The following is a 20,000-nucleotide window of genomic DNA, read 5'->3' as shown; positions in this document are numbered from 1 at the left end:
ACCTATTTTGAAGTAAAACTATTGCATAAAAACGTTTACTTTACCTTCCTTACGCCGTGGATCACTTATTTTGAAGTAAAACTATTGCATAAAAACGTTTACTTTACCTTCCTTACGCCGTGGATCACTTATTTTGAAGTAAAACTATTGCATAAAAACGTTTACTTTACCTTCCTTACGCCGTGGATCACTTATTTTGAAGTAAAACTATTGCATAAAAACGTTTACTTTACCTTCCTTACGTCAAGGATCACCTATTTTGAAGTAAAACTATTGCATAAAAACGTTTACTTTACCTTCCTTACGCCGTGGATCACTTATTTTGAAGTAAAACTATTGCATAAAAACGTTTACTTTACCTTCCTTACGCCGTGGATCACTTATTTTGAAGTAAAACTATTGCATAAAAACATTTACTTTACCTTCCTTACGTCGTGGATCACTTATTTTGAAGTAAAACTATTGCATAAAAACGTTTACTTTACCTTCCTTACGTCATGGATCACTTATCTTGAAGTAAAACTATTGCATAAAAACGTTTACTTTACCTTCCTTACGCCGTGGATCACTTATTTTGAAGTAAAACTATTGCATAAAAACGTTTACTTTACCTTCCTTACGCCGTGGATCACTTATTTTGAAGTAAAACTATTGCATAAAAACGTTTACTTTACCTTCCTTACGCCGTGGATCACTTATTTTGAAGTAAAACTATTGCATAAAAACGTTTACTTTACCTTCCTTACGTCAAGGATCACCTATTTTGAAGTAAAACTATTGCATAAAAACGTTTACTTTACCTTCCTTACGCCGTGGATCACTTATTTTGAAGTAAAACTATTGCATAAAAACGTTTACTTTACCTTCCTTACGTCATGGATCACTTATCTTGAAGTAAAACTATTGCGTAAAAACGTTTACTTTACCTTCCTTACGCCGTGGATCACTTATTTTGAAGTAAAACTATTGCATAAAAACGTTTACTTTACCTTCCTTACGCCGTGGATCACTTATTTTGAAGTAAAACTATTGCATAAAAACGCTTACTTTACCTTCCTTACGCCGTGGATCACTTATTTTGAAGTAAAACTATTGCATAAAAACGTTAGAAACGTTTACTTTACCTTCCTTATACCGTGGATCACTTATCTTGAAGTAAAACTATTGCATAAAAACGTTTACTTTACCTTCCTTACGTCATGGATCACTTATCTTGAAGTAAAACTATTGCATAAAAACGTTTACTTTACCTTCCTTACGCCGTGGATCACTTATTTTGAAGTAAAACTATTGCATAAAAACGTTTACTTTACCTTCCTTACGCCGTGGATCACTTATTTTGAAGTAAAACTATTGCATAAAAACGTTTACTTTACCTTCCTTACACCGTGGATCACTTATTTTGAAGTAAAACTATTGCATAAAAACGTTTACTTTACCTTCCTTACGTCAAGGATCACTTATTTTGAAGTAAAACTATTGCATAAAAACGTTTACTTTACCTTCCTTACGCCGTGGATCACTTATTTTGAAGTAAAACTATTGCATAAAAACGTTTACTTTACCTTCCTTACGTCATGGATCACTTATCTTGATGTAAAACTATTGCATAAAAACGTTTACTTTACCTTCCTTACACCGTGGATCACTTATTTTGAAGTAAAACTATTGCATAAAAACGCTTACTTTACCTTCCTTACGCCGTGGATCACTTATTTTGAAGTAAAACTATTGCATAAAAACGTTAGAAACGTTTACTTTACCTTCCTTATACCGTGGATCACTTATCTTGAAGTAAAACTATTGCATAAAAACGTTTACTTTACCTTCCTTTTGCCGTGGATCACTGATTTTGAAGTAAAACTATTGCATAAAAACGCTTACTTTGCCTTCCTTACGCCGTGGATCACTTATTTTGAAGTAAAACTATTGCATAAAAACGTTTACTTTGCCTTCCTTACGCCGTGGATCACTTATTTTGAAGTAAAACTATTGCATAAAAACGTTTACTTTACCTTCCTTACGCCGTGGATCACTTATTTTGAAGTAAAACTATTGCATAAAAACGTTAGAAACGTTTACTTTACCTTCCTTTTGCCGTGGATCACTGATTTTGAAGTAAAACTATTGCATAAAAACGCTTACTTTACCTTCCTTACGCCGTGGATCACTTATTTTGAAGTAAAACTATTGCATAAAAACGTTTACTTTACCTTCCTTACGCCGTGGATCACTTATTTTGAAGTAAAACTATTGCATAAAAACGTTTACTTTACCTTCCTTACGCCGTGGATCACTTATTTTGAAGTAAAACTATTGCATAAAAACGTTTACTTTGCCTTCCTTACGCCGTGGATCACTTATTTTGAAGTAAAACTATTGCATAAAAACGTTAGAAACGTTTACTTTACCTTCCTTTTGCCGTGGATCACTGATTTTGAAGTAAAACTATTGCATAAAAACGCTTACTTTACCTTCCTTACGCCGTGGATCACTTATTTTGAAGTAAAACTATTGCATAAAAACGTTTACTTTGCCTTCCTTACGCCGTGGATCACTTATTTTGAAGTAAAACTATTGCATAAAAACGTTTACTTTGCCTTCCTTACGCCGTGGATCACTTATTTTGAAGTAAAACTATTGCATAAAAACGTTTACTTTACCTTCCTTACGCCGTGGATCACTTATTTTGAAGTAAAACTATTGCATAAAAACGTTTACTTTGCCTTCCTTACGCCGTGGATCACTTATTTTGAAGTAAAACTATTGCATAAAAACGTTTACTTTACCTTCCTTACGCCGTGGATCACTTATTTTGAAGTAAAACTATTGCATAAAAACGTTAGAAACGTTTACTTTACCTTCCTTATACCGTGGATCACTTATCTTGAAGTAAAACTATTGCATAAAAACGTTTACTTTACCTTCCTTATGCCGTGGATCACTTATTTTGAAGTAAAACTATTGCATAACAATGTTTACTTTACCTTCCTTACGCCGTGGATCACTTATTTTGAAGTAAAACTAGTGCATAAAAACGTTAGAAACGTTTACTTTACCTTCCTTATACCGTGGATCACTTATTTTGAAGTAAAACTATTGCATAAAAACGTTTACTTTACCTTCCTTACGCCGTGGATCACTTATTTTGAAGTAAAACTATTGCATAAAAACGTTAGAAACGTTTACTTTACCTTCCTTTTGCCGTGGATCACTGATTTTGAAGTAAAACTATTGCATAAAAACGCTTACTTTACCTTCCTTATACCGTGGATCACTTATCTTGAAGTAAAACTATTGCATAAAAACGTTTACTTTACCTTCCTTACGCCGTGGATCACTGATTTTGAAGTAAAACTATTGCATAAAAACGCTTACTTTACCTTCCTTATACCGTGGATCGCTTATCTTGAAGTAAAACTATTGCATAAAAACGTTTACTTTACCTTCCTTACGCCGTGGATCACTTATTTTGAAGTAAAACTATTGCATAAAAACGTTTACTTTGCCTTCCTTACGCCGTGGATCACTTATTTTGAAGTAAAACTATTGCAAAAAAACGTTTACTTTACCTTCCTTACGCCGTGGATCACTTATTTTGAAGTAAAACTATTGCATAAAAACGTTAGAAACGTTTACTTTACCTTCCTTATACCGTGGATCACTTATCTTGAAGTAAAACTATTGCATAAAAACGTTTACTTTACCTTCCTTACGTCATGGATCACTTATCTTGAAGTAAAACTATTGCATAAAAACGTTTACTTTACCTTCCTTACGTCGTGGATCACTTATCTTGAAGTAAAACTATTGCATAAAAACGTTTACTTTACCTTCCTTACGCCGTGGATCACTTATTTTGAAGTAAAACTATTGCATAAAAACGTTTACTTTACCTTCCTTACGCCGTGGATCACTTATTTTGAAGTAAAACTATTGCATAAAAACGTTTACTTTACCTTCCTTACGCCGTGGATCACTTATTTTGAAGTAAAACTATTGCATAAAAACGTTTACTTTACCTTCCTTACGTCAAGGATCACTTATTTTGAAGTAAAACTATTGCATAAAAACGTTTACTTTACCTTCCTTACGCCGTGGATCACTTATTTTGAAGTAAAACTATTGCATAAAAACGTTTACTTTACCTTCCTTACGTCATGGATCACTTATCGTGAAGTAAAACTATTGCATAAAAACGTTTACTTTACCTTCCTTACGCCGTGGATCACTTATTTTGAAGTAAAACTATTGCATAAAAACGCTTACTTTACCTTCCTTACGCCGTGGATCACTTATTTTGAAGTAAAACTATTGCATAAAAACGTTAGAAACGTTTACTTTACCTTCCTTATACCGTGGATCACTTATCTTGAAGTAAAACTATTGCATAAAAACGTTTACTTTACCTTCCTTTTGCCATGGATCACTGATTTCGAAGTAAAACTATTGCATAAAAACGCTTACTTTGCCTTCCTTACGCCGTGGATCACTTATTTTGAAGTAAAACTATTGCATAAAAACGTTTACTTTGCCTTCCTTACGCCGTGGATCACTTATTTTGAAGTAAAACTATTGCATAAAAACGTTTACTTTACCTTCCTTACGCCGTGGATCACTTATTTTGAAGTAAAACTATTGCATAAAAACGTTAGAAACGTTTACTTTACCTTCCTTTTGCCGTGGATCACTGATTTTGAAGTAAAACTATTGCATAAAAACGCTTACTTTACCTTCCTTACGCCGTGGATCACTTATTTTGAAGTAAAACTATTGCATAAAAACGTTTACTTTACCTCCCTTACGCCGTGGATCACTGATTTTGAAGTAAAACTATTGCATAAAAACGTTTACTTTACCTTCCTTATGCCGTGGATCACTTATTTTGAAGTAAAACTATTGCATAAAAACGTTTACTTTACCTTCCTTACGCCGTGGATCACTTATTTTGAAGTAAAACTATTGCATAAAAACGTTAGAAACGTTTACTTTACCTTCCTTTTGCCGTGGATCACTGATTTTGAAGTAAAACTATTGCATAAAAACGCTTACTTTACCTTCCTTACGCCGTGGATCACTTATTTTGAAGTAAAACTATTGCATAAAAACGTTTACTTTGCCTTCCTTACGCCGTGGATCACTTATTTTGAAGTAAAACTATTGCATAAAAACGTTTACTTTGCCTTCCTTACGCCGTGGATCACTTATTTTGAAGTAAAACTATTGCATAAAAACGTTTACTTTACCTTCCTTACGCCGTGGATCACTTATTTTGAAGTAAAACTATTGCATAAAAACGTTTACTTTGCCTTCCTTACGCCGTGGATCACTTATTTTGAAGTAAAACTATTGCATAAAAACGTTTACTTTACCTTCCTTACGCCGTGGATCACTTATTTTGAAGTAAAACTATTGCATAAAAACGTTAGAAACGTTTACTTTACCTTCCTTATACCGTGGATCACTTATCTTGAAGTAAAACTATTGCATAAAAACGTTTACTTTACCTTCCTTATGCCATGGATCACTTATTTTGAAGTAAAACTATTGCATAACAACGTTTACCTTACCTTCCTTACGCCGTGGATCACTTATTTTGAAGTAAAACTATTGCATAAAAACGTTAGAAACGTTTACTTTACCTTCCTTATACCGTGGATCACTTATTTTGAAGTAAAACTATTGCATAAAAACGTTTACTTTACCTTCCTTACGCCGTGGATCACTTATTTTGAAGTAAAACTATTGCATAAAAACGTTAGAAACGTTTACTTTACCTTCCTTTTGCCGTGGATCACTGATTTTGAAGTAAAACTATTGCATAAAAACGCTTACTTTACCTTCCTTATACCGTGGATCACTTATCTTGAAGTAAAACTATTGCATAAAAACGTTTACTTTACCTTCCTTACGCCGTGGATCACTGATTTTGAAGTAAAACTATTGCATAAAAACGCTTACTTTACCTTCCTTATACCGTGGATCACTTATCTTGAAGTAAAACTATTGCATAAAAACGTTTACTTTACCTTCCTTACGCCGTGGATCACTTATTTTGAAGTAAAACTATTGCATAAAAACGTTTACTTTGCCTTCCTTACGCCGTGGATCACTTATTTTGAAGTAAAACTATTGCATAAAAACGTTTACTTTACCTTCCTTACGCCGTGGATCACTTATTTTGAAGTAAAACTATTGCATAAAAACGTTAGAAACGTTTACTTTACCTTCCTTATACCGTGGATCACTTATCTTGAAGTAAAACTATTGCATAAAACGTTTACTTTACCTTCCTTATGCCGTGGATCACTGATTTTGAAGTAAAACTATTGCATAAAAACGCTTACTTTACCTTCCTTACGCCGTGGATCACTTATTTTGAAGTAAAACTATTGCATAAAAACACTTACTTTACCTTCCTTACGCCGTGGATCACTTATTTTGAAGTAAAACTATTGCATAAAAACGTTAGAAACGTTTACTTTACCTTCCTTATACCGTGGATCACTTATCTTGAAGTAAAACTATTGCATAAAAACGTTTACTTTACCTTCCTTATGCCGTGGATCACTTATTTTGAAGTAAAACTATTGCATAAAAACGCTTACTTTACCTTCCTTACATCGTAGATCACTGATTTTGAAGTAAAACTATTGCATAAAAACGCTTACTTTACCTTCCTTACGCCGTGGATCACTTATTTTGAAGTAAAACTATTGCATAAAAACGTTAGAAACGTTTACTTTACCTTCCTTATACCGTGGATCACTTATCTTGAAGTAAAACTATTGCATAAAAACGCTTACTTTACCTTCCTTACGCCGTGGATCACTTATTTTGAAGTAAAACTATTGCATAAAAACACTTTACCTTCCTTACGCCGTGGATCACTTATTTTGAAGTAAAACTATTGCATAAAAACGTTAGAAACGTTTACTTTACCTTCCTTATACCGTGGATCACTTATCTTGAAGTAAAACTATTGCATAAAAACGTTTACTTTACCTTCCTTATGCCGTGGATCACTGATTTTGAAGTAAAACTATTGCATAAAAACGCTTACTTTACCTTCCTTACGCCGTGGATCACTTATTTTGAAGTAAAACTATTGCATAAAAACGCTTACTTTACCTTCCTTACGCCGTGGATCACTTATTTTGAAGTAAAACTATTGCATAAAAACGTTAGAAACGTTTTTTTTACCTTCCTTATGCCGTGGATCACTTATTTTGAAGTAAAACTATTGCATAAAAATGTTAGAAACGTTTACTTTACCTTCCTTACGCCGTGGATCACTTATTTTGAAGTAAAACTATTGCATAAAAACGTTAGAAACGTTTACTTTACCTTCCTTACGCCGTGGATCACTTATTTTGAAGTAAAACTATTGCATAAAAACGTTAGAAACGTTTACTTTACCTTCCTTACGCCGTGGATCACTTATTTTAAGTAAAACTATTGCATAAAAACGTTAGAAACGTTTACTTTACCTTCCTTATGCCGTGGATCAGCATACTGCTAAATGCTGCCTCAGCTATATTGATAATCACATGGAGACTCACGATGCTGAGACCTAATGACATTAAAAAAATATATATATTGATTCCTTAGATCCTGATCTTTTGTTAAGATATACCTTATAAGATATTTAGTTATATCTAATGAAATCTGACTATTTGTTTGGGGAATAATACTTATTTTCACGTAGTAGGATACCAACATTATAGGGTAAATGAAGTACTACAGTGATGAAGGATTTAAATATTCTCTTGTTTATCGTGACCTTTGAATAAGATCTTTAGATATTTCTAATGAAATTAGACAAGTTGTTTGGGGAATACTACTTAATTTCACGTAGTAGGTTACCAACATTATAGGGTAAATGAAGTACAAATGATGAAGGATTCAAATATTCTCTTGTTAATCGTGACCTTTGAATAAGATCTTTAGATATTTCATCATTGGGTGGGGCTTATTTCTTTAAAAAAAATCCAGTTTCATTAACCTGTGTATTTCGTGATGACCTGACACCTCTCTTGCTCCCAGTGGACATTTTTGTTGCAGAAGCGAATCACTTCGAAGCTGTAGTCGTAAGTAAAGATTCCTTCCGCAGTCAGAGCCAGGCTCAGAAGGGCGCCAACCTGGGTATTAACAGATTGTCATATATTATTTGAATTATTATATAGTTTTTCATATTTTTATTATTTTAACAGCTGTTTTTTTAGTTACATGTATGAGGGTGCACCGGTTTATAGAAATACATAGAGATGCGTATGTGAAAAAATAAGTACTTTAACAGCAAATATACTGTATACTGTATGAAGCCAAAATTCATTCTAATACATACTTAAGTAAGTATTTGAATAAGCCATGTATTTTAATACCTTAATGTCTGGATTCTCTTACAGACCTCAGGATCTGAGTCCCAAGGCAAACCCACTCACAGACAATAGCTTCTGGCTGGCCAGGGGTTCGAACCGTTGTCCACGAAGCTGGCATGACCGTGACATCCAGCCAGAAGCTATTGTCTTTGAGTGGTTTCACCTTAAGACTCTGATCCTGAGGTCGGTAAGAGAATCCAGTCATTAAGGTATTAAGATATAAGGCTTATTTGAATATGAAAAACATGTCTAAATGTACACACACACACACACACACACACACACACACACACATATATATATATATATATATATATATATATATATATATATATATATATATATATATGTATATACAGTATATATATATATATATATATATATATATATATATATGTATATACAGTATATATATATATATATATATATATATACATATATATATATATATATATATATATATATATATATGTGTGTATATATATATGTATATATATTTATATATATATATATATATATATATATATATATATGTATAATCATACTGGGATCGAACGCTAGACTCTTGAAGTGAAAGAGTCATGCCACCACAGGTTCTAAAGAAAGTCGGAGCCTAAGTGCTTACTGCATTTCAGGATATACCTGGTGAGACATCAGTCTCATACCAGCTAGTTTCCCCTGCTTTTAGAACCTCTGGTGGAATGATTGGTAGCGACCTTGTCTTTCACTTGAAGAGACTAGGGTTCGATACCGGTATAAGTTAGAAATTTATTTCGATTTGAGCATGAAGTTTGTGTTGATTTTCATCTATATATATATATATATATATATATATATATATATATGTATATATTTATATATATATGTATATATTCATATATATATATATATATATATATATATATATATATATATATATATTTATATACATATATATGTATGTATATATATATATATATATATATATATATATATATATATATATATATATATATATGTATATATATGTATATATATATGTGTGTGTGTATATATATATATATATATATTATATATATATTTTATATATATATATATATATATATATATATATATATATATATATATACATTTATTAGCCTATGCCTGTGTATGTGTGTTCATATTTTTGTGTAAAGCCACTTGAAATTTAAACTAATCACAGCATTCTATACATCATGAAGAGCTTCTCATTTTCCCCATCGCTCATGTTGTTAACTTATTTTTCAATATTAAACTTACCCGATAATCATGTAGCTGTCAACTCCGTTGCCCGACAGAATTCTATGGAGGGATACGCCAGCTATCACAATACTAGAAGGGGGTGTACTCACCAGCGCCACCTGTGGCCAGGTACTATAGTACTTCTTGTTGACACCTCCTCAATTTTTCCTCTGTCGTGCTTCCGGCAAGACGTTCTGGGATACGCTTATGTTCTTGGAGTATTTTCACGATTTTGGTGAAGTATTTCTCTTTGATTTCGGCTGTCGCTTTACTGGAACCTTCTATATTAGCTTAGTTAGCTTTTGGAATTAATTTGAAAATTATGGTGACGAAGAGAGTATGAACTCTCTTTCACCTTTAAATGGCCGACCCTTCCCTTAGACGGAAGTGTTGGTGTCTAAGAGAGTATAGACTCTCTTTCTTTATTTTGCTTAACAAAAGTTATAGATTTATTTTATATCTCTCCGCCTCTTATAGGCCTCTTCGATTAACTTCCTTTTATTATAAACTTATTAAAATTAATTTTTATATTTGTTTATATTCGACCTTCCTAATAGTAGGCGGTCTTTTCTCATGAGTTATGAATGTAAGGTAAATATTATGTTGATATTTAAACCCCATGCAAGCATGCATAAAGCACTCTAGCACTGGTCATGGAATTTCTGAGAAATGTTAAACGCCATGCACACGCTCTGCTTACCTTACAGCATGTTCTACATACAGCATGCTCTGCTTACAGCATGCTCTGCATACTACTTACAGCATGCTCTGCATACTACATGCTCTGCATACAGCATGCTCTGCATTCAGCATGCTCTGCATACAACATGCTCTACATACAGCATGCTCTGCATACAGCATGCTCTGCATACAACATGCTCTGCATTCAGCATGCTCTGCATTCAGCATGCTCTGCATACAACATGCTCTGCATACAGCATGCTCTGCATTCAGCATGCTCTGCATACAACATGCTCTACATACAGCATGCTCTGCATACAGCATACTCTGCATACAACATGCTCTGCATACCTTACCGCATGCTTCTCAGTCACACATCTTTGGTTGTTGCCAACTCACTAGACTGTCAAGCAGTTTCATAACGTTGCCTTCTAGTCTGCTGCTTTTGCACCAGTGAACCCTCACTGAGAGAACTTAGCTTTTCTAGGATATGGTCCCTGTAGATGAGAAAGTTCTTTTCTCCCTCCTTCTGATATTCCCTTGAGGACTCTGTCATTTGGAGGGAGCCTTTAGCTGCATAGCCTCTTATGGACTTTTATTTAAGCATAACATGCTTCCAGGGAAGGTAATGGTTCCACTTCAGTCGCTAATCCCGTCTGTTACCACACCTGCTCCCATAGACCTTGAGCTGTGTTGCAAGACATGCAGTCCAAGCTTAGTCCTTGTTAGAGGATTTTTTGTTTACGGAGTCAATGTGTCACGGGGAAGACGTTCAACAACCAACAGAAGTGACTTGTTGTGACGCAGTGCGGCAACCTCAGCAACCCGATAAGGAGTTGTCTGTACGAACCAGACAGTCTAGACAGTCGGGTTGTCACTGTACTTCCTCGCTTGCCCATGATTGACAGTTCACAGACTGTGCAGCAGTACCATGATCTTGTGTCCGGCTCCGTCAGACGACTGGCTTTTAAGAGCTCCCACAAGTCGTCGCTGTCTGGAGATTTTCAAATGGACTATGGATCTGACCAAGGAACTGGGCCTCCTGGTCAATTTTGAGGAGTCTCAGCTCGTCCCATCCCAGACCATTGTCTCCTTGGGTATGGATCTTCAGAGTCGAGCTTTTCGGACTTTTCCGTCGGCCCCAAGGATCTTCCAAGCCCTAGAATGCATCCAGAGCATGCTGAGAAGGAACCGATGCTCAGTCAGGTAGTAGATGAGTCTAACAGGGACACTTTCATCGCTGGCCCTGTTCATCGTGTTAGGGAGACTCCACCTCCCCCCCCTTCAGTATCATCTAGTTGCTCACTGGATAAAGGACATGACGCTAGAGACGGTCTCAGTTCCTGTTTCCGAAGAGAGGAGGTCTTCTCTCGCGTGGTGTAAGAACAGCTTTCTTCTCAAGGAAGTCTATTTGGCTGTTCAGAAACACGCCCGCCGTCTTCTCTCGGACGCATCAGACACGGGCTGGGGTGCGACTTTGGACGGACAAGAATGCTCGGGAACATGGAATCAGGAGCAAAGGACACTTCACATCAATTGCAAGGAGTTGTTGGCGGTTATTCTGGCCTTGATAAACTTCAAGTCCCTCCAGCTTAACAAAGTGGTGGAGGTGGACTCTGACAACACCACAGCCCTGGCTTACATCTTCAAGCAGGGAGGGACTCTTTCGTGGAAGTTGTTCTAGATCGCAAGGGACCTCCTCATCTGGTCTAAAGATCGAAAGCTAACTGGTAACGAGGTTCATTCAGGGCGGTATGAATGTCATGGCAGATCACCTCAGACGGAAGGGTCAGGTCATCCCCACAGAGTGGACCCTTCTCAAGAATATTTGCAGCAGACTTTGGGCCCTGTGGGGTCAGCCAACCATAGATCTGTTCTCTACCTCGATAACCTAGAGACTCCTGTTGTATTGTTCTCCGATTCCAGACCCAGCAGCAGTTCACGTGGATGCTTTTCTGCTGGATTGGTTCCATCTCGACCTGTATGCATTCCCGCCGTTCAAGATTGTCAACAGGGTACTTCAGAAGTTCTCCTCTCACAAAGGGACACGGCTGACGTTGGTTGGCTCCGCTCTGGCCCGCGAGAGAATGGTTCTTAGAGGTACTGCAATGGCTGGTCGACATTCCCAGGACTCTTCCTCTAGGAGTGAACCTTCTAAGTCTACCTCACGTAAAGAAGGTACACCCAATCCTCCACGCTCTTCGTCTGACTGCCTTCAGACTTTCGAAAGACTCTCAAGAGCTAGGGGCTTTTCGAAGGAGGCAGCCAGAGCGATTGCCAAAGCAAGGAGAACATCCACTCTCAGAATCTATCAGTCTCAAGGGGAAGTCTTCCGTAGCTGGTACAAGACCAATGCAGTTTCCTCAACCAGTACCACTGTAACCCAGATTGCTGACTTCCTGTTATATCTAAGGAAAGTAAGATCCCTTTCAGCTCCTACGATCAAGGGTTACAGAAGTATGTTGGCAGCGGTTTTCTGCCACAGAGGCTTGGATCTTTCCACCAACAAAGATCTACAGGACCTCCATAGGTCTTTTGAGACCTCAAAGGAACGTCGGTTGTCCACTCCAGGCTGGAATCTAGACGTGGTCCTAAGGTTCCTTATGTCATCAAGATTTGAACCTCTCCAATCAGCCTCTTTTTAGGACCTCACATTAAAAACTCTTTTCCTCGTGTGCTTGACAACAGCTAAAAGAGTAAGTGAGATCCACTCCTTCAGCAGGATCATTGTTTTCACATCTGAAACGGCTACATGTTCCTTGCAGCTCGGTTTTTGCTAAACGAGCTTCCTTCACGTCCTTGGCCTAAGTCGTTCGAGATCCCAAGCCTGTCCAACTTGGTGGGGAATGATCTGAAGAGAGTACTTTGCCCAGTTAGAGCTCTTAGGTACTATCTAAAAAGGTCTTAACCTTTACAAGGACAATCAGAAGCCTTATAGTGTGCTATCAAGAAACCTTCTTTTCCAAGTTCTAAGAACTCAGTTTCTTACTATTCAGGCTTCTGATTAGAGAAACACATTCTCATCTGAAGGAAGAAGACCTTGCTTTGCTGAAGGTAAGGACACATGAAGTGGGAGCTGTGGCTACTTCAGTGGCCTTCAAACAGAGCCTTTCTCTGCAGAGTGTTATGGATGCAACCTATTGGAGAAGCAAGTCAGTGTTCGCATCATTCTATCTCAAAGATGTCCAGTCTCTTTACGAGTACTGCTACACCCTGGGACCATTTGTAACAACGAATGCAGTAGTAGGCGAGGGCTCAGCCACTACATTCCCATAATCCCATAACCTTTTAACCTTTCTCTTGAATACTTTTTATGGGTTGTACGGTCGGCTAAGAAGCCTTCCACATCCTTGTTGATTTGGCGGGTGGTCAATTCTTTCTTGAGAAGCGCCGAGGTTAAAGGTTGTGATGAGGTCCTTTAGTATGGGTTGCAGCCCTGTATACTTTAGCACCTTTGAGTTGATTCAGCCTCCCAAGAGGAACGCTGCGCTCAGTAAGGAAGACGATCTTATTAAAGGCAGAGTAACGGTTCAAGTCGACTTCCTTACCAGGTACTTATTATTTCATTGTTATTGTGGATAACTGATTATATGAAATACGGGATACTTAGCTATCCTTTAGTCTTGTACACTGGTTTTTCACCCACCCCCCTGGGTGTGAATCAGCTACATGATTATCGGGTAAGTTTAATATTGAAAAATGTTATTTTTATTAGTAAAATAAATTTTTGAATATACTTACCCGATAATCATGATTTAATCGACCCTCCCTTCCTCCCCATAGAGAACCAGTGGACCGAGGAAAAATTGAGGAGGTGTCAACAAGAAGTACTATAGTACCTGGCCACAGGTGGCGCTGGTGAGTACACCCCCTTCTAGTATTGTGATAGCTGGCGTATCCCTCCATAGAATTCTGTCGGGCAACGGAGTTGACAGCTACATGATTATCGGGTAAGTATATTCAAAAATTTATTTTACTAATAAAAATAACATAATTATAACAATTAAATTACTTCTCTAGCAAAATAATGTAAAACCGAAAATAAAGCCACTTAATTCCAGCAAAGTAGTAAATGGTAACTTATACTTTTCCCAACTTAAATTTTCCTCTCATGTTTTTCATAGTCTGTAAACCCCAGACTTCAGAAGGTAGAACCTTAACACCAAACGATAAAGCAAATTAGCTTAGTCTGTAGAGCGCTTGTAATTGAAAACAGTGAGATTTTTTAAACCCAGCCCAAGAGGCTATCAATCAAGGAGGTTAAATCGCATTTAACCTCCTTGCTGTTAACCTATAGACGGGGCATTTATTACCCCTTAGGTTTTTTCCACGAAGAAAATTAGATTTTGGTTTAACAAATTGGTAGACGGGTTTTAATTTCTTAGTTCACCTTGAAAGTTTAAAGGCCGCTCATGAATGACAGAGGCAAGGGACAGTGACATTGCCCTATCGAGTAGGACAATGCCCTAGAGACTGACCATATATTCATATGATCACCGCTCAAGCTAGGACCAAGGAGGACCAGGCAATGGCTGCTCATGACTCAACAGATAGACCTATAGGCTCCCCCAAACCCCCCATCCTTATCTCACAAGAATGGGTAGGTTGCAGCGAACGAAGGAACTAACGAGTTTGATTGGAACTCGAACCCCAGTCTAGCGTTCACCAGTCAGGGACATTACTGCATCGGCCACCACAACCCAAATTCCTCTTGTTATTTTTTGATGTTTTTATAGTTTATATATGAAATATCTATTTCAATATTGTGACTCTTCCTGAAAGATCTTATTTCATTTGTTCATTACTTTAATGTTATTTATTTCCTTATATCCTTTCCTCACTGGGCTATTTTCCTTGTTGGAGCCCTAGGGCTTATAGCACCTGGCTCTTCCAACTAGGGTTGTAGCTTACCAAGTAATTATAATAATAATCCGGAATTTCTATTATGTGTCTTCAAAATATCACTCCAGAAGAATGCAGAGAGAGAGAGAGAGAGAGAGAGAGAGAGAGAGAGAGAGAGTGAGGGAGAGAGAGAGAGAGAAAGAGAGAGAGAGAGATGGGGGACATACCCATAGGAATGCTGTCGTCCTGAAGTTACAATAGACTTGTTTAATATGAAGCCACCGAATGAATCCATCTGTCATATTGCCACAACTTAATCACCATCTTTTGCGAACAGAATTTATAACTTCCGCGTTGTCGTGCCTCCTCACGTGCACGCACGACCTTTTGCACGAGTATGCAGATGTAAATGCGTGGGGGGGGGGAGGGGGGAGGAGATTCAAGCAGGCATTTTCTGAATTTCTTGGCACCAGGTGTTTATGCTTGACACTGAGAATCGCTATTTTTATTAGTAAGCCACGTAAGTGATAGGATGCTCTGGCGTGATTTGATTTCTGAGGGTTATTGTAGTTGCATTCAATTTTTTGTGTGTGTAAATATGTGTATGTATATATATATATATATATATATATATATATATATATATATATATATATATGTGTGTGTGTGTGTGGGTGTGTGTGTATATATATATATATATATGGGTGTGTGTGCACATATATACATACATGTACATATATATATATAAATATATATATATATATATATATATATATATATATATATATATATATGTGTGTGTGTGGGTGTATATATATATATATATATATATATATATATATATATATATATATATATGTATATATATACATACATATATATACATATATATATATTGTGTGTGTGTAGGTGTGTGTGCACATAGTAGGTAGCAGGTTGGCCAGGGCACCAGCCGCCCGTTGAGATACTACCACTAGAGAGTTATTGGATCTTTTGACTGCCCAGACAGTAATGCATTGGACCCCTCTCTCTGGTTACGGCTTATTTTTCTTTGCCTACACGTACACAGAATAATCTAGCCTATTCTTTACATATTCTCGTCTTTCCTCATACACCTGACAACAATGAGATACTAAACACTTCTTCACCCAAGGGTTAATTACTGTACTGCAATTGTTCAGTGTACTTTCCTCTTGGTAAGGGTAGGAGAGACTCTTTAGCTATGGTAAGCAGCTCGTCTAGGAGAAGGACACTCCAAAATTAAACCATTGTTCTCTAGTCTTGGGTAGTGCCATAGCCTCTGTACCATGGTCTTCCACTGTCTTGGGTTAGAGTTCTCTTGCTTAAGGGTGTGGAGGATTTATTTTTGCTTTATTTTAATTTTTGTTTTTTGCCAAATCCTGTGAGAGAGAGAGAGAGAGAGAGAGAGAGAGAGAGAGAGAGAGAGAGAGAGAGAGAGAGAGGGAGAGAGAGAGAGAGAGAGAGATTGTGTTAGCGAGCGAAAGTAGTTAGTATATCGATCGTTTGTGGTGAGAAAGACTGTTGGTATAAATGAGATTGTTTGTTTACATTTTTTAGTTAGGTTACGACAGTGGTGAATGTTTCGGAGCGAATGCTTTTTTTGATTGACTGCGTCCTGAGTCAGTTGTGTGAACGCTGGAATTATTATTTTTCTTTACCAGCGAGGAAGTGATTTTTGATTTTCTGAGTAAGTACAGTTTTGTTTATCTTTGCTTGTCGTGATTGTGAATGATAGGAACAATTTATTATTTATCTTTGATTATAGTGCGATAGTTCAGTTAGTTAGGAGTGTTTGTAAGTGTTTTTTCTTTTTTATTTTGGCAGGCCGTGATTCCTCCTTTGGAGAGACCGAATTGTTAGAAAGTGGATTTATTGTTGATGGCCTGGCCTGTATTACGATTTTGTTTGTACTGCTCATTTGACTGCTCAACTGTTGACGACCTGGCCTGTGTATTTGGATTGATGATGATGATGATGACGATGATGATGATGATGATACTGGCACCTGTGACTCAAGGAGTTGAGGCCGTTATGGCATATTAAGAGAGACTCCTGTTTACCATATAGTGGTAGTTTGCCGTGAAAAGACAGTTCGGCTTGTGTGTGGCGACAGTGCTTGTGTCGCAATATATATAAACATATATTTTGAGTTGGTGTGCGGTTTAGATTTAAGTTTGTTAGGGTTTTTGCGTTTATTTGGATGGGGTTTATGGTATATATAGTGTAAAGTTTTTGATGCTGGTGATTCTAGTTTTAAGTGTTTATTTTGATTGCTTATAGTTTGATTTATTTTAGTTTAAGAAATATAGTTTTAAGGATATGTTTTGTTTAAATTTTCCTTCTGTCCAAGAGTCCAGTTGATAAAGTAAGGGGAAAGTTTGTGTTGTGGGACCATTGTCAGTAGGTGTGATTCAGGGTGTGGGGCTTGTTCTTGCAACATCCCGCCACAAGGGTACACTCGGGCACACTATTCCATCTTATTAATTTTTTTCTTCCTCTTGTTTTTTTTAAATGGTGTGTTGGGCAGCCTTAGTAGAAGGGCCATGGATGCCTGGTGGTTTATCAAGAGGTTGTCTTTTCATTTTCTGATTGTTTTTCCTCTCAAAACCATCCTTGCTGTCCTCCCTTCAGTTGAAGTGGCTATCCTGGAGGGTATTTAGCCTTGCATGGTGTATCGGCTCCTCCATGTTGACCAGTTTTTCCGACTTTTTACTGGGGTCTATGGGTTTTATCAATCACTTTATTTATAATTCTGTACATATTGTTTTTATTATAATTCTTGTTAATCTAGTTTTTAAGTATGATGTCTCTTCTTTATTTCTATTAATTCTTATGCTGTCTGGAGACATTAAGTGAAATCCGGGACCAGTACGTCCTATATTTTGTCAATGTCGTCTTCTGTATTGCAATATTCGTGGTCTTCATGCAAATATTCAAGACCTTACAGTTGTGTCCACGCAGTATGATATTCTTTTGTGCTCAGAAACTTTGGTTTCTAATATGAGGCACTCATCTGAGCTCCGTATAACTGGTTTTAAGAAGCCAATAATGTTGAAACGTGATGCCATCCCTAGGGCCAGGGGAATGGCGGTGTATATTAGGACTGAGTACCCTGCTTCTCATAAGTCCTGCTATCAATGTGGATGTCATGAGATTCAGGTAATAAAAGTTTGTGGAAGGCATAACAACTTTTATTTGTGTTCGATCTACCGGAATCCAGACATGGATGATTCTATCTTCGATTGTCTTCTTACCATTATGGCTTAGATACAAGAAGATGATAGAAAGGCTTCTTTTGTCTTTGTTGGTAATTTTAATGCTCACCATAGGGAGTGGTTAAGTTCTATCTCTCCTACCGATCGCCATGGCTTAAGAGCTTTAGACTTTGCCTCTGAATCAGGCTGTGAGCAAATCATAAATGAAGCTACTCACAGGCCTGGCAATTGCTTGGACCTCGTATACACTGACTCCCCTGGCGTTATAACTAGTAAGGTTGGTTCTCCAGTCGGGAAATCTGATCATGCCTTGATTTCATTAGTAGTGAAGACTGGGCAGCTTGTCCCTGGTGTATCATACTCATAAAGTTTATATGAAACCCCAAGCAGACTGGAATGGGATTTTGCATGATCTTTTGTGCTTGAATTGGTCACAATTATATAGTAGTGTAGATCCTGTTGTCCCTTTGAATGAGAATCTAGTCAACATAATTGATAGGCGTATCCCTTCTCGTGTGCTAAGGTACCGAGTGAAGGACAAACCGTGGTTCAATGATGATTGTAGACGTGCTTATTTGGAGAAGCAGGAGGCCTATCATCTTTGGAAGGGTAACATATCAGATTTGACCTGAAATAACTATACTCGGCTTCGAGCTTTTGCTCAGATAGTTTATGCCTCAACTGAAAAGGAGTACAATTTAACCATAAAAGAAACCCTTTCTGGTACAACTCAGGAACATAAATGGTGGTCTACTCTTAAAACTGCAGTCTTTGGTGTAGATGCAACAGTTCCTCCTTTAAGCCTGCCTGACACTTGCGCGCATTTTTGCCACGCACTGGCACGCATTGATGCGCGCCAGTGGGTGCCACTTCGTGGCACGCACTGGTGTTTTTCCCGCACTGTTCACGACCAGTTCACTCCAGTTCGCGCATCGTTCACGCGACGTTCACGCGATGGCACGAATTGGCACGCGTAGTTCACGAGAAGTTCACGACACGTTCACGCGAGTTCCCTCATCATTCCGCATCGTTTCCGCATCGTTCACGCCAGTTCACGCCAGTTCACGAATTGGCCAATCCATATAAAAACGGGGCTTCTCCAACCCGAGGACATTCTTGGATTGGCTTCGGAAGAGACAACAATGCTTTCTGTCAGAGACACCATTGCATTGAGGAGAAGAAACGTATCTTTTTCGTTTGTATTTTTTGTTGCCCTTTATTTTTGTTTCAATAAGAAAGCATTTGATTTACATATAAATAGCAGACATAAAATATGTACAAGTATTAAGAAAGCATTTTATTTTAACATTAAAAGCAGCAAACATGAAAAGTTTTTAGGCTGTTGATTTTAAGGTAATAGAGAAAAAAGTGTGTTGAAATAAGAAATCATTTTATTTTTACATTAAAACAGCAAACAGAAAAAATTCGTTTTGCCCTTCATTTTAAGGTAATAAAGAAGAATAAGTATGTTGATGAAATAAAACATCATTTTATTTTTACATTCAAACAGCAAACTTAAAAATTTCTTGGGTTTATTTTTCAGTTCATTTTTATTTAAAACAAAAGTTTTGGGTCTTGATTGGTAATAGAGGAAAATAAGTGTGTGCATCAAATAAGA

The 20,000-nt window shown here is 37.0% G+C and overlaps 1 protein-coding gene across 1 annotated transcript in view; it reads right to left on the bottom strand.

Moving 5' to 3' along the window:
* LOC137643874 (uncharacterized) overlaps positions 1 to 20,000 on the bottom strand; it is a 45,604-nt gene that overhangs the window by 2,967 nt on the left and 22,637 nt on the right. The window contains exons 3-4 of the mRNA XM_068376613.1: positions 8,006 to 8,141; positions 7,491 to 7,573 (exon numbers count right to left, since the gene is read on the bottom strand). Of these exons, the coding sequence (XP_068232714.1) occupies positions 7,491 to 7,573; positions 8,006 to 8,141 (219 nt within the window). The remainder of the gene's footprint in view (positions 1 to 7,490; positions 7,574 to 8,005; positions 8,142 to 20,000) is intronic.

The sequence above is a fragment of the Palaemon carinicauda genome, chromosome 7 (assembly GCF_036898095.1).
Source record: "Palaemon carinicauda isolate YSFRI2023 chromosome 7, ASM3689809v2, whole genome shotgun sequence".
NCBI classification, from domain to species: Eukaryota; Metazoa; Arthropoda; class Malacostraca; order Decapoda; family Palaemonidae; genus Palaemon; species Palaemon carinicauda.
This window is presented reverse-complemented; position numbering and strand designations above follow the sequence as displayed.